This window comes from Ambystoma mexicanum, chromosome 9 (assembly GCF_040938575.1).
Source record: "Ambystoma mexicanum isolate Mex_15411 chromosome 9, UKY_AmexF1_1, whole genome shotgun sequence".
NCBI classification, from domain to species: domain Eukaryota; kingdom Metazoa; phylum Chordata; class Amphibia; order Caudata; family Ambystomatidae; genus Ambystoma; species Ambystoma mexicanum.
This window is the reverse complement of record NC_090931.1, coordinates 738,235,126-738,249,966: the sequence shown is the minus strand read 5'-3', so window position 1 is coordinate 738,249,966 and position 14,841 is coordinate 738,235,126. Positions and strand designations below refer to the sequence as shown.

At 45.3% G+C, this 14,841-nt stretch overlaps 1 protein-coding gene across 5 annotated transcripts in view; it reads left to right on the top strand.

Moving 5' to 3' along the window:
* OSGEPL1 (O-sialoglycoprotein endopeptidase like 1) overlaps window positions 1-14,841 on the top strand; it is a 440,031-nt gene that overhangs the window by 295,811 nt on the left and 129,379 nt on the right. For all 5 annotated transcript variants that reach the window (XM_069615644.1, XM_069615643.1, XM_069615645.1 and 2 more), the window contains one exon: window positions 940-1,088. In XM_069615644.1, coding sequence (XP_069471745.1) covers window positions 940-1,088 — 149 coding nt within the window. The remainder of the gene's footprint in view (window positions 1-939; window positions 1,089-14,841) is intronic.

The following is a 14,841-nucleotide window of genomic DNA, read 5'->3' as shown; positions in this document are numbered from 1 at the left end:
GGGGACTGTGAGTGCCTGGGAGGTACCTCAAAATCTTGTGAACTTTAAAAGGAGATCTGATTTACCTGAGATAGCACTTGGTAAGGAGGCCTGATTTACCCGAGATAGCACTTGGGCACTTAGCTGACCCCACCTTGGTATTTGACAAACTCTGCCTTCCTCACCCGTATCCCACCATTTTGTGAAAATCAGTCATATACAAACAGCCAATATGTGAGCAGGAACATGCAATATCATAAACATAAAGAGTCCATCAGGGGATTGCAGCCTGCAGGTCTTTTTCATTTTTGCTACAAAGCCCTGCCTAGCCCACCATCATTCCACCGCTTAATTGATCAAATGAAAAGCTCCCAGTCTTTTAGGGCCAGTGACTTTCTGATTCTATTCTCCTGAGTAGCACACTGCAGACCAGATGTTCTGAACCTTCTCTTTTCAGCCTTATGAATACAAAGCCTGTGTGTCCATCCATTTGCATCCAGATGTTGCTTAGCCAAATAATCGAAGCCGGTACATACATCTTACCCCACTGAGCCACCACCATCATTTTTGACAGGAGAAGGAGGGCTATGATAAAGCCATTGTTGGCTTTCCAGAATATTTGTTTGCCAACCATATGCCTACCTAAAATTAGTGACCTAAAATGACCTAATTGCTGGTCAGCTCCAGCAAATGCATAAAAGTGACCCATGTCTCCACCACCTTTTAATCACAGTATGCAACAGCTGTTTTTTTAAGCCTCCCTATTGGTGAGGTATCTGTGTAAGAGTTTGTATTGTGTTTCTCTATGTTGGGGATATACTGATGCTCCATCTGCCTTTGCCAAAAGGCCCTTCCATTCTGTCTGCTTGTAAGTTTTTGTGCTATTAAGACAGCAGAATTCTCAAGGGAGTGTTAAACTGCATTCATTTGTCTAAAGAGGGATCACTTATTCCTCTGCAGGACTCAAGAAGGGGCAGATTCTCTCCTGTGTGGCAGACATTGCAGCTGCTGTTCAACATACAGTGGCGTTCCACATTGTCAAGCGAACACACCGTGCCATCCTCTTCTGCCAGCAAGAAGGCTTCCTACCTCAAAATGATGCGTCTCTGGTAAGTAATATGTAAAATGGTCGGGGGCCAGATTATAAATGTGTATGTGTGTGGTGGCTTTGAGCCATGTCCCATTTTATCTTGTTATGCCCATTGTTTAATGACTTTTGGGCAGAATTTCTACTGAATATATACTTCGAGTGAGTGGGATAAGGTCTTGTCAAGCGGCATTGCTGTTTTTGTTGACCTCAACGAAGACTGTGGTGTTATTTGAACTTGCCTGTTATTTACAGAAAGCCTGGCAGAGAAAATCTATTTTATGGCATGGTGGGGAGGGGGTCTGTCTAACCGGATGTAAATAAGATTTATTGTAAGTCTGCAAACCTTGGGAGCTATTCCATGACAGAGATGCAATTTTGTTATTGCTGTGTGCTTTTCGATTGTATTTTTTAGTTGTATTTTAAATTTTATGAAATATGATAATTGCGATGATTTTATGAATATTAACGACCCGAAATAAACTTGAATTTGATTTGATCTTGATCTATTTTGCACAATACAAGTAGTAGCGGGGTGAGGTTTAGTAATCAGTTTGTCAAGTCTCTCAAATTCTGGCCTACCCCATAAAGTTGAAGTGATCAATAAAAAAATGCAACATTTAATAACGGTATATTATCCTTCCAACCTGATTTGATTAATCTTCTAGCTCATTGCTTTTAGTTCTTCAGTTTTCAAGAGATAAAAATCTGAGTGTATAAAACATTTATTTTATTTCAACAGACGTTGTGCACTTTATTTTTAGTATTCACAGGGGTGGCTTTTTCATATTATCTGTCTATGGTTTATTTGCACAGCCACAGAAAGACCTTCCAATACTAGTAAAAACAAGTAGATATGGCTCTGTGAAAGAGTATGTGTTTGTTACGAGAAGAGCACTGGGAATGGCATGAGAGGGATTTGGGGGAGCAAGAGGGTGGAACCAAGCACTTGTGGTGGAGAAGCACCACTGGTGAAAGTGTGGCCGTGTAAAGGCATGCACGGGGGAGGTGCAAAGGAGGGGGACAAGCTATGGTGGGGGGGGTTGCACTGGAGGTAATCCATAGGGATGTAGTTGCAAAAGAGGGGGATGTGTGTAGGAGGGTTAGGCACTGTGACACAGTATTAGAAATTAACAATTCCAATGGTTTTTGCTTTGTTACGATGGTTGTTTGGGGTTTTTAGAATGCCCCCACACTATGAAATAATCTGTTGAAGATGAATAGTTTAGTCAGTCTTTTTGCTTGTCTTCTCCCTGGTTTAGTGGCCAGGCCACTCATTTCGGCTTTTCTTCTCCTGCCTAAGCTAATCTGACTTGTCTTTGGTTATTCACCACCAGCTCTAATTCTCCTTTCTTGGTCAGAGCTTTGGCTTTCCTGCCTCTCCTCCACTTATGCCATGGCTTCTAACTTTTCACCACCTGCTCTCGGTTTGGTTTTTAATATGCTCTCTCTTCCTTTCTCTTTAACTGCTTAGAGGCCACATCTTCTGCTTTTCTTTTTTGGAGATTTGCTGCCCCACTCGGCTTCCTACACTCTTGTGGTAAGCCACTTACCTCCTTCTCCCCTTCATTGTTCTCCCCTTACAACTTCCTCTACTCTTTGTTTTCTCTTTCTCACCACATCCTTTCACTCTGAGATTTCTCTTTAACTCCATTTTCCCCAGCTGTCCAGGGTTTCTCTTTTACTCCACCTTCCTCCACTCTCTGGGTTTTCTCTTCAACTCCATCTTCTTCCATTCATGGTGTTTTCCAATATGCCTCCACCTCACTCCTTTGATGGCCAACTCCACTCTACTGTACTACTCCACAGTCCATCCCTCCTCATCCATAAACTCTCATGCTCTGAAATTTTACAACTGGCTAACACTACACCAAAACCTCCTTTCACGTCTGTACTGGGAACTGGCCTTAATATAGAGCTTGAACTCTGTCGGTATCTGCTCAATGGAAAGGATGTTTTGCTGGCCTCAGTATGGGATAGAATCCCAGGTTATGGGCAGTGCTGCAGTGCCGCACAAAGCGAGTCAGGTTAACTGCTGTTACCATCAGCAGGCTTGGGGAGGGGCAGCCCAACCTCTCCCCCTCTCTGCTCCTCTCCTCCCCCCAAGTCGAAGAGACACGCAGTCTGGGCAACACAATGCTGAGGAAGGGTGAGGTCTGAGCAATCACCTCACCCTTCCTTCATGCAGTAAGGTGCTAAGCACCTAAGGAAACAACAGGCAGGCAGGGATCAGGTTCAAAGACCTGCCCCCCCGGGGGGCCAGATAGTTGGCTATCCGGCCGGGGGCTGAAACATAACAGCCCCCACTACTATACATATCAAAGACCCAGGGCTCCCCTGGGTCTTATAAATACAGAGCAGCATGCTCTGAGAAAACACAAACAGTTTGTGGACCCTGAACGGGGACCCAAACACACAGGAGGTGCACCGTTTACTCAGTGCCTTCCAAACCTTTGCTGCTTTACCACAAAACCCTCCCACCCTACAATAAGGGAGAAGAACAAAGGAAAAGAAGCACAGGGCACTGTACGGTGCCCACAACAAGTCGTGGGACATAAGAAGGCGGACACGGGCCAGAAGGGGTAACCCCAAGATCTGGTGCCCAAAAGTATGTTACTATCATATGTGATTATTGTTATCTGCATAACCATATCTGTACAATAAAACCTACGGCCTTTTATTGCCAACACTTGACAAACTATGTGTGAGACAAATTATTCAGGGTGAGGGTGTGGGATCGGCAATTTATAAGTATGCATGCATATGGGTTCAGCAGTTATGTACCATATTGGAATTCTTTTCAGTATGGAGCTACTACCTTGACACAGCTCCTCTGGCTATAGGTCATCCCTTTCTTGGAATCCGTTCTGGCTGTCCCCTGCACTCAATAGATTTGTTTGTGTGCTATAAAGTAATTTTGTTGGTCGGGGAGTCTGGTCAAATGTTCTCCTGAGTTGTGTTAGCATTTCTCCCATTGATTTCAATGGGGTTGTTGGCTGCAGGAAACTTTTTCTACCCGGTCTGCAGCTATCTTTAGATATAAAGCTGAATGTATGTATGTGTGTATGTTTTTCCGACTATATAAATCCACACAGTTGAACCCACTGCTACCAAAGTTTGCATGGATTTCTCATTTGTCTGCGGCAAGATTGTAGTATGTTTGGATGCAAAATGTTCACTCCGTAGACACCCTCATTTACTGATGTTCACCCTAATTCGCTGCAGTAGGAAGCAACATTTTCAATGTGTTGGTTATTCCTTTGAAATGTATTACTACTGTATACAGATCAAAAGTGTTAAAGCATTTTTAAAGGGAATTAAAAAAAGATTCTTTTTTTTTATCACACCACTCCAAATATGGGAAATGGCAAGGTTACAGTTTACTTAAGTTCATTCACGAGAAGAGAGCACAATCAATCAATCTTTGTTGCCCACTTTCTCAAATGTGCTGAAGCCATTGAGTGACTCAAACATGCCACACAAAAAACGAACATCACTTGTAAATGCTCCATCTGATGCAAAGTGAAATTCAATATCGAGAGCGTCTGAAACACAACAAATAGCAGCACAACTTGCCGACCAGAGGACAAGAGTAACTTACTCCAGAGCAAATTAGATGCCAGAGCAAACTGAAGCAAGACTTGCTGACATGAAGACAGGAGCAACATCCTCCAGGACACATGAGACACCACTCAATCAGGACAAAGACAACACCATGTACCTCAGCTAGTAGAGAATATGTTCGGTTCCCTTCCCTCCAGTCTCTCTGTCTGTAGTCTGGTGAGAAGTGTTCTCCTCTGTGTCTCTAGTTTTTGCAAAGGGAAGAGTTGATATTTTTTCTGTCACCTTGGGTGTAAAATGGAAGATGGTTACTGGATCCCATTACTGTTCTCTTCAGGGTGGGAAGGATACTTCTCTGGGCCAATAAAGTCTTCCTTCTCATTGATCTGTAGTTTCTCAGATCTTCATTGGGTTCACAACCTGTGAGAATGGGGTTTCTGGTGATGTCTTTTTTGGTTGGTCCTTCCAAATGGTCTTGCGAAACCTGGCATTGGGATATGTTCTTAACAGCCCTGCCTGGTATTGTTGGCTTTGAGAAATGGGTGACATATATATTGAATTTTATATTGTGCTACACGTTGCATTTATAACACTTCTGATCAATACAGAAGAAAGGAAAAAGATTGAATGAAGAAAGGAAAGAGAAAAAAAGCAAGATCAGTTAATGTCCCACCTGATGGTAGGGTACCCTATCTGGCATTCTTCATTGGCTGCTAGTCCTGTTCAGAGAACATCCAGAAGCTTGTCTGAAGAAACTCGGTCTTCTTCATTTTTTAGTTTGGGCTATTAGGTGTTGCTTGCAACACCTATAAGCCTCAACTATTGCAGTAGAGTACAGATGGGGAGGAATGGCATATGAGGAGGCACAGAGAGGAATGGGAATGACATATGAGGAGGGACACACAGTCTATAGGTGTTGTTTGGTTATGCTCACACCCATTGACTGCCCATTGCCATGCTAATCCCTATTCCCATTCCCACCCATTCTTATTGCCATTCCTGCCTCTCTCCGCCAAAAACCCCACTTCATGGGAACTCTTTGAGCTTGCTTTAATAAAGCCTTACCATCAGACTTTGCACTCGAAAGTGCCTGCCAGAGTTTTTTCAAAGCAGTCCTCTGAGAGTTAATGACTTAATTGGAGTTGTAAAAAATCTGCAACATATTACCAGGCCTGCCTTCAGCCAGAGGTGTGGGTCCTGGTGTCTATCACCCGTTCCCCGCTAAATAGAAAGATACAGAGGGTTGGATTTGAGTGTGGCTGTGTGAATTGGCAGCATTTGCAAAGGGGCTGATTTGCCCATACGGTTGCAGTAATCAAAATAAGCAAAATGCTATACCACCAAATTCACCCCCCACCAAGCACCCGCCAGATGTCTTCTGACTCATCCTAATGTTATTCCCATTCGCAGATATGACCATCAACCACACAAAGGAAACTCCTTCAGTTTGATGCCCCATTTACTATGATGCATCGATGATCTAAACAGTTGTTCCTGAAGTCAATCAGTATTTATTATGCTGCATTTGACCAGGAATATAATAGAGGACCGAGCAAATGAACAGCACAATTGTACACTGCTTGTGATAATTCCCAGACAAGTCGGGCACATACCAACCTGCTTGGGATATGATTTTTGTAGGGGCATGTTTGAAGTTTAGTAAGAATAACCGAAGTCGCATTTAAATCAACACTGACAACACTGGTTTAAGACTATGCCATCATTCTGAGCCTTTGTATGGAATCATTTATGCTAACATTTAGACATTTTTCCTTACATGTGCATATCCACAACATTTGTTAATGCTTTGACCAGGGGATTACATTTCATATTAATAGAACACCTATTTTTTCACTTTATATTACAGTGCATAGAAGCAGAATAAATATGGCATGGCACACTTCTTATAAATGTGATCATATTAATGTTATATTTTGTATTGAAAAAGGACTGGTGGGAATAGGGGTCAGTGGAGGGTGCAGGGCAAATATGACAACCTTTTACTTTTTATCTGCAATAAGTGTATAGCTCAGTTCAAATCTTAGCAGCGCCTAATCAGCCCTTCATCCTTTGGAGGTTGATCAATGGCGTAACATTACATTTGGTAGTAATTCCACCGTTGTTGCAGCACTTAAAAGTGGTAGTGTTCACGCATGAAGTGCTATACATAAACACGCAATATAATAACATATTCTCGCATCATTGGGGAACTCTGGACCAGAGTAGCATCAAAATTGAGTATTTTAGCATGCCCAAAATGATGGGCAATAGAAAGAGAAGTCAAACTGATTCTATATGAGAAGCTCTTGAAGTGGAGCATCCACTATGCCTGCCCTCAATAGAAAAAACTACATGTACCCGTGCGAAAAAAACACATTAGCGACTGAAGAAAAGTCAAAATTTCTGTGAAATGACTAGAATCCGTAACAAACAGAGTTTGTGTGCTTTACGTCCCCAGAGTCGGTCCTCCTGCTGCTCAGTGATTATGGATCGCAAGGGCACCATACCACTGACTGATTGGGCACAGTGTTACTGCACCAAACCATTTCCGTCCAGAAGAGTGCAGCAATGTCCTTGCCGTAGCGCCCATTGCTACAACAACTGATGCATAATCCAAGAGAAGCAAATGAAATTAGTACCCAATAACACAATGACCCACATGTTAAACAGCAAATTACACTAAAGCTAAGGAGTAATAATTAGCATTCACCATGCATGACACCCACGGGCTGCTTAGTTGGTAAAAATGCATGTGGAAAAACGAATGTCTTGCCAAAGAAGGAAAATATCAATATTTGGCGATAGCTAACGGAATCATAACGCTCCCTAAAACATCTAATACAAAATTGGTCACAGTGATGTTTTTTCCCGTCTTCGGCTGTGACGTTGAAGCTGGTTCAAGGAATATGCAATGCGACTGTTGCCTCAATTCTAGTTTTTCCTCTGCATGCTCTACCAATGTTAGAGGCAAATCTGGCGTTGGGAGAGAGGAATTTGTAATAACGCAGACTTTCTTGGCAAGATAGTGGGAAGTATGGGAGGGGCAATGAGGAATATGTGAGAGGAACCTCCAGTCGAAAGAACGTTAACACGGGTAAGTAACTTATTCTTCGAATGGATTGTGTCCTCCCTTGTATTCCTCATCTTTTTTCTTCTATTTTAAAAAACTTTATTTAACAAGCTTCAGGTTGACAAAAAAATTCACTGAGTGCATTCAATTTAACAGTACAGAGCCCTCGCCATCCACCCCGTATAATGTCTTACATAGCACAGTAAAATACCTCAACTCCTCCTGCGGCATTCCGTTACTAAGGAAACCAAGTAGTCCATGGTGCAGTTTCAGCAATACTTCGCAATCCCGTAACTTAGTCACAACTCATGTCCTCCCCACCCCGCTCCTGCTCACTAGTTTCCCGGTCTCCCTTGACCTTAACATAGAGGGCACTGGGTCCTAAAAATCTATAAGCCTAGAGCCTAAAGGCTGCAACCTGCAAAACCCCTGTTTGACGTCACAGCGCCGGGCAAGGTCTTTTAACCATTTTGACAGTGTTGGTGCCACACTGTGTGCCCAAAGCATCAGTATACGTTGTTTTGTCAATATCATACAGATGGATAACACTTTCCTCCCACCCTTTGGAACACCTGGCAGCCATCCGAACAAACAAAGAACATCCAACGGAACTGTGCACCCAATCATTGTTCCTGTTAATTCTGTAACCTATTGCCAGAAAAATGCAGGAAACTCCACAAGACATCTATTAAATCGGCTTCCTCACATTGACATCTGGAGCACCTCCCATTACATGACTTATCAAACTTCCTCTAAATAGCCAGGTCAAATACGCCCGATGCCGAATTTTAATCGGGAGCTAATTGCCACTTTCCTAGTGTATGAGCACATGTATTTCCATTTTGCGTCCATCAGTTCCTCCCTCAAGTCTGCTTCCCATTTCGATCGACCAGCTGGCCTCTCTCTCAAGCTGGCCCCCAAAGCCATACTGTAAATTGTAGCAACAAGACTTCTGGCGTTTGCTGAATTCGCCAAGAACTTTAAGATGGGATCTGCAGGGGGCTCTACCGTGAACTCCGGTGTCCATGCCCTTAATGCCTCCCATAGCCTATAGTACTGGAACGCCACACCAAACGTATCCCCCAATTTGACCTTAACTTGAACCCAGGAGACTAATATCCCTTCTGGATAGATATCTGACAGTGTTTGTACCCTATACCCAGACCATTCCGACCGAAGTCTGTCATCACATGTTGGCTCTAAGCTCAGGACCCCTCAGACCTCGAGCTCCGGAGTAAAGGGAAATATCACTGCCAGCCTCCGGCACAACCTTCTCCATGCATGAACAATACATGCTGCTGGATCGAATGGCCATTTATCTGTAATGAATATGGAGAAGCCAACCTCCTTTCTAACCGGACATTTTTTAAAGTTTTTATTTTAATTGTTTTTTTATAACACACTTAATACTAGAGTTTGGTTTCTAAGCGCGGATTTGGGATTCCAATCTCTGTTGCTCTGCGTGGTCTTGCTCCCAAGACCAGCACGTTGCCCCTATGCTGCCCTCCGTTCACATGTAAGAACTGCTGGGAGTCTTTCATCTAGTAAAATGCAAAGGACACTTGTGCTGCTAAGTAATATAATATAAGGTCTGGCAGTCCAATCCCACCCTGATCCCATGTTTCTATCAATGTGGCCCATCTTATCTGAGGTCTGTTCGGACTCCACACCAAAGTAACCATTAGCGATTTTAACCCCCTGAGAAATTGAGCGGCCGGCCACACCGGGACATTGAGGAACAGATGCAATAGTTTAGGAAGGATAATCATGTTAATTGCTACTCTTTCCAGCGTAGGGATCGGCAGTGACATCCACTGTTCTATTTTACTTCCAAGTCCATCCAGGTACGCCACGTAGTTGTCCCTAAATAGCTGAGCACAGGACCTGCTCACACTAATCCCCAGGTACTTGGTGGAGTCCCGTTCCCACCTAAAGCGGCCCGCCCTTGGCGGGCATAAAGTACCGTCATTCAACGGAAACAGAATCGATTTGGACCAGTTAACTAGCAGACCGAAATGCCTCAAAATACCTCAACCTCCCTAGCAAGAGCTTCCAAGTTGGTGCCCGCCTCCCTAATGTATAATATGGCATTGTCCGCATACAGCGAGAGTAGTTCACGGGTGCCCCCTATCGCTATCCCACGATGTATATGTAGCTTCCTCAGGCGCACTGCAAGTGGCACCATCACTAAAGCAAATAAAAGTTTGTCGTGTCCCTCTCGCAAGATCAAAGGCCTCGGATTAGCCGCCAAATAGCCAGATTCTAGCCGTGACCCTGGAGTATAGCACCTTCACACAAGACATAAAGTAAGGCAGAATAGCGATCTTTACAAGCACCGCAAACAAATAGTCCCACACGACAGAGTCAAATGCCTTTTCCATGTCAAGTAGTGCCCCCATCCGCTTGAAACGAGGGATTAATCTGGGCAATCTCTCAGAAAAGCCTTCTAAGATGGAGAGCTGTGCTCCTTCCCGGTACAAAACCCGCCTGATCCGTATGTATTACGGAGGACATAAAGGGTAGCAGCCTGTCAGCTAGAATCTTGGAAAATAATTTTGTGTCTACATTGACGAGAGATATCGGCCACAGTCCAGGGGATCCTGATCAGGTTTCAATATCAAAGTTATTATCCCTTGGTGCATCGTAGGCGAGAGAGCGCCCACTTCAATACTTTCACACCAAGTCTGCAAAAAGTATTCCACCACCCCTGTGCCAAATTCCTTAAAAACTCTGCAGTAACTCTGTTCGAACCTGGGGCTTTTGCCCCCGGCAGGTAATGCTTCCACTGCCTGAGCACTGAGCCTTTTCAGATTAGTGTTACCCACGAAACTCTGCAAGGCATCGGCCTGTGCTGGAGGTCGACTAGCATACAAATTGTTATAAAAGCCCTGGAACACTGCCAGAATATGCCCGGGTCTGTGATCATGGAGCCATCCGCCCGACGGTATAGCAGTCTGTCCCCTGGCACCGCTCAACATTTTTGCCAGGTAGCATCCAAGCCTGCCCTCCTCGCCATATCTGCGTGCCAGCTGTGGTGCCACCAAGAAGCGCACGCCTCTATCTGCCTCTCCCCTAAATTTATGCAAGGTTATACGGGCCTCCGACAAGAATTCAGTGGAACTGTCCTCTCTATTCTTGACCTCCAGAGCTGGCAAACAACTTTCCAGCTCTCCCAATCTCCTTCGGATCCCCTTGAACACTCTTTCACTCAATTGAGATACAACGGTCTCGCAGATTAACCTTAAATGCCTCCCAGACGGCACAGGCAGATAACACAGCCCGCTTTGATTGCGAAAATGGATGATACAATATCTTGCACCTCGCTTCAATACACCACATCTAGTAGGGCTTGACCCTTAAATCTCCAGTGCAGTTGAACAATCATTAAGTGGGTCAGCCAGAATTGCCACACTATTGGGGAGTGATCAGACATTGTCCTTGGGAGCATAGTACAGTACCCAGGACAGCCTTAGCTACTGGCGTCACCAACCTCGCAACTTTGGAGGATCTGTCCAGCTCTGCACTGAGCACCGTGTTCAAATCCCCAACAACGACCAATTTCATGTCAGCATACTTGATACATTTTGTCCGCAAGAACTCATAAGAGTGGGGGTCCTCCACATTTGGCCAGTAAACATTAACAAAAGTGACCCGGATCCTAGCTAGTAGCCTAGAAACTATAACAAACCTTCCCTCTGGATCACATTCCCTCTCCAATGGCTTAAATCCAAGCGATTTGTGTATAACAATGGACACTCCTCGCGAGTGAGAAGAAAGACGTGTAAAACCTAGCATCTCCCGAGGACTTGGCGAAGTTGACATTTAGGCACCCTCTCAGATGCGTTTCCTGTAGGAACAATATCTTAGCCCCATGACACTCCACGTAGGCCAACACCTTGTGCATTTTAGCATGGTTATTAAGGCCTCTTACATCCCAATTAAGGAGTGTGCATTGATCAGGTACACGACTCCTTGCCATCTGAGACTTAGCCTTCTCCCCTTGCACTCCAATGTTCAGTGCTCTCCCAGAGCCGCCTAAGTGTTCCTGTACTCATGTACACCCCGGAATAACACCCAGAGCCTGGGGTCCCCACCAGCTTCCCTTCCAACATTTCTTGGACATCTCTCAGATGGGGCACAGCTACATAGATTTCTAGTGCACTCAAATCAGTCTTATCAAGACACACAAACCATTTTCACACATCCCACTAACACCTCCCCCACTCCCTCCCTAACAATCCAACTCTGCTCCTCCCCCCCACCCCCACTGCCTAACCCAGCGGACAGTGGAATCGGCCCCTGCCTTAACGCAGCACCCATTAAACCTTCCTCATTTGGGCGCCTACCTGGGGGCACCGGACACAGCAACCACACCCAACCAACCCTCGCAAGCTCCTCCCTAGGAGGAGAAGGTCCATCTTAAGAGGATATATAGCAATTGGCCCGTTTTGTTACATTATCCACAGGCTGCCTCAATACTTCAAAGCTAATTGCCCACCTCCTCTAGCACATCAATCATAAACATTCCTGCATTAGTCCGGGTATCAAGCAATTTCATCACCACTCAGGTTGAGGGCAGGGATTCCATAAAAGAAATCACTTCGGCAGAGATTGTAAAAAAGAATGTCTTTTTGTTGTGGACCACTCGTAACTTTGAGGGGTACAGCATTGAGTATTGAATCCTCTTCTCTCGTAGTAGGCGCTTTGCGGCCAAGAAAGACATCACGGCCCTTTGCACCGACGGGGTAAAGTCCTGATAAAATGACACCCTACCCTCCTTATAGTGTAGTTTCCCCCAGTTCACATGCTCTCCTCAAAATGGTGATAGTTTAACAACTTAACATTAACTGGACACTGGCTTTGCCCTGGTCTAGGCGTCTGACCCGAAATCCTTTATGCCCGCTCGAGGATAAATTGGGGAGATGGGTGGGGGGGGGGGGTATCCTGCAAGATCTTCTTGAAAAAGGACTCCATAAATTGTTCCATATTGTGTGTAGGAACCGACTCCAGAATCCCCATCACTCTGACATTGTTACGTCTGGATCGCGCCTCCAAATCCTAATTTTTCTCTTATTTCTTTTACATCCTTCTGCAACCCTCGAATAGCCGCAGTCACTTCCCCAATGGTGTCCTTCTCACTCCTATCCTGTGCTCAGCTTCTCGCAGTCTGCTATTCTCTCTGTTCTCTCATGCATCTGATCCATTTTGTACTCCATACCATCCAGTTTCGTATTGACTGCAGCAAAACCATTGTTCATTTCAGCCAGCACTAAACTCTGCTCCGAGGGTTGACCCCTTGTGCTTCCCAGAGTACCCTCATTCAAGCTGGGCGGCCCCTCCGCTCCACTTCCCATAGATCCAGGTGAAGCCATTGTTGCCTTAATGTAGCGGCAGCCCCTCCTTCTGTGTAAACTGCAGACGGCCTTGATTCTTATTGCCTTTTGCCATCCGGTAACAGGGCTACACAGAGGCCCTCTGTGAACTGTCTGGGAGTGGTTCCCCCTCGGTGAGACCCCTCTTCCTTGGAGCCTCAGATATCTATGTACTCCCCATTCACCGCTGTGCAGCTGTTCACTAGTCCAGCCAGGATCACACTCCCTCTGGAAACCAGAAGCCCAGGCCACGGCAGGGGGGTTCGGGTCACAATATGCAGGCACACCAAAGAGTTGGGTAGCACCCCCCCAGCTACACGCGGCGCATCCATGAGGGCTCAGTACATCCAATTGCCACTCTCCGCCTTCAGTGCAGCAGCTCCAGCCCGCATTAAGGTCGTCCTGCCTCTGCGCCTAGCACTGCGGTGCAAGCGTACCTCCATCCGTGGCCAACAGTTTGATCTAGCAGTTTCTCCGACAGCAGGTACCAGAAAAAGCTTGCTGCCCTTGCAGCCCTTTGATCTGAGGCCTGGAACCACCTGCATCCCTCAGGGAATGACCGGCGCCAGCCCCCGCAGTCAGCCCAGCGTGGTTTCACCCCTGTCAGCCGTGGCTCGGGGAAAGGCGGCCACGGGCTCACGGACCAGCCCTCTGCCTTAGCAGGCCTTCGATTCACTACCTCGAGGCTCCAGGGCATCCCACACAGGCATCCGCAAGGACTTCCTCCTTCCCACAGCTGATCAGCAGAATCTGGCCCCGAGGTGCTGCCGGCCACATTGTAGCAGCTATAGGCTGAGGGGCCCGCTGTCAGCGCCGTGCTCCCAGGCCTCCTGCTGGACTTGCACCGCCTCCAAGGGGGGGGGGCCTCCACCACCAGCTCGTCACCCGATGTCGCAGCGGATCTCTGACCTGGTTTTGCAGCCCAGAGTCTGCGGTGCCTACCGCTACCGGGCAGCTTTTAAATTGTCTTCAGAGGGCTATAGATGGCATTGGCCGCCGCCTCCTCAAGATTGCCAACGGTGCTCAGAAAGCGGCAGCCAACTTGGTCGGTGGCTCATGTGCGCCGCCGTATACCTCATCTTTGATACAGATCCTTTTTTACCTATGGTAGTGGATATTTTATTCCTTATAATACATTGCCACATACTGCCATCCCCTTTAATACTTGACCTCTTGCTTAAAATGTAATGCAAGAGATCTTCAGTTGCTAATACATCTAATCAATGCAGACTCGGTTTGGATAAACTTATTACAGGCCACTAGTGACATCACAACTAGCCTGTAATATGAACATTATTTACAGCTAATACGAGGAATGCAGACTTCCATGTATTATAAAGTTATAACTGTGTTTAAAGATGTTGAATTATTTTGATTGTTGATTATTTTCTCATTTCTGTTATTCATGTATGCTTTGCATAAGCATTTCTTGTAACAAAAATACTGCATTTGATTGTGAAGCCATTATTTGAAGAATAGGTTTTTATAACATTTCAACTTTTTTATTATGTAATTTCATAGTTGTTAAGAATATATCACTTATCTTTGTCATACATTAACATCTCCCATCCAGTAAATGAAATTGAATTGCACATTGTAAGCAGTTGCAGAGCAGTGGCCCTTTTATAAATGCATGCATCTTGAAGTATCTCTAGTATTCAAGCCATAAACAAGGAATTGGATCATTTATAGTGGTTGGTCACACCATTTATGATGCTATGGACAATTAATACTATTTATTTGTAAGAGTCATTTTACGCCCTGGGACTAGA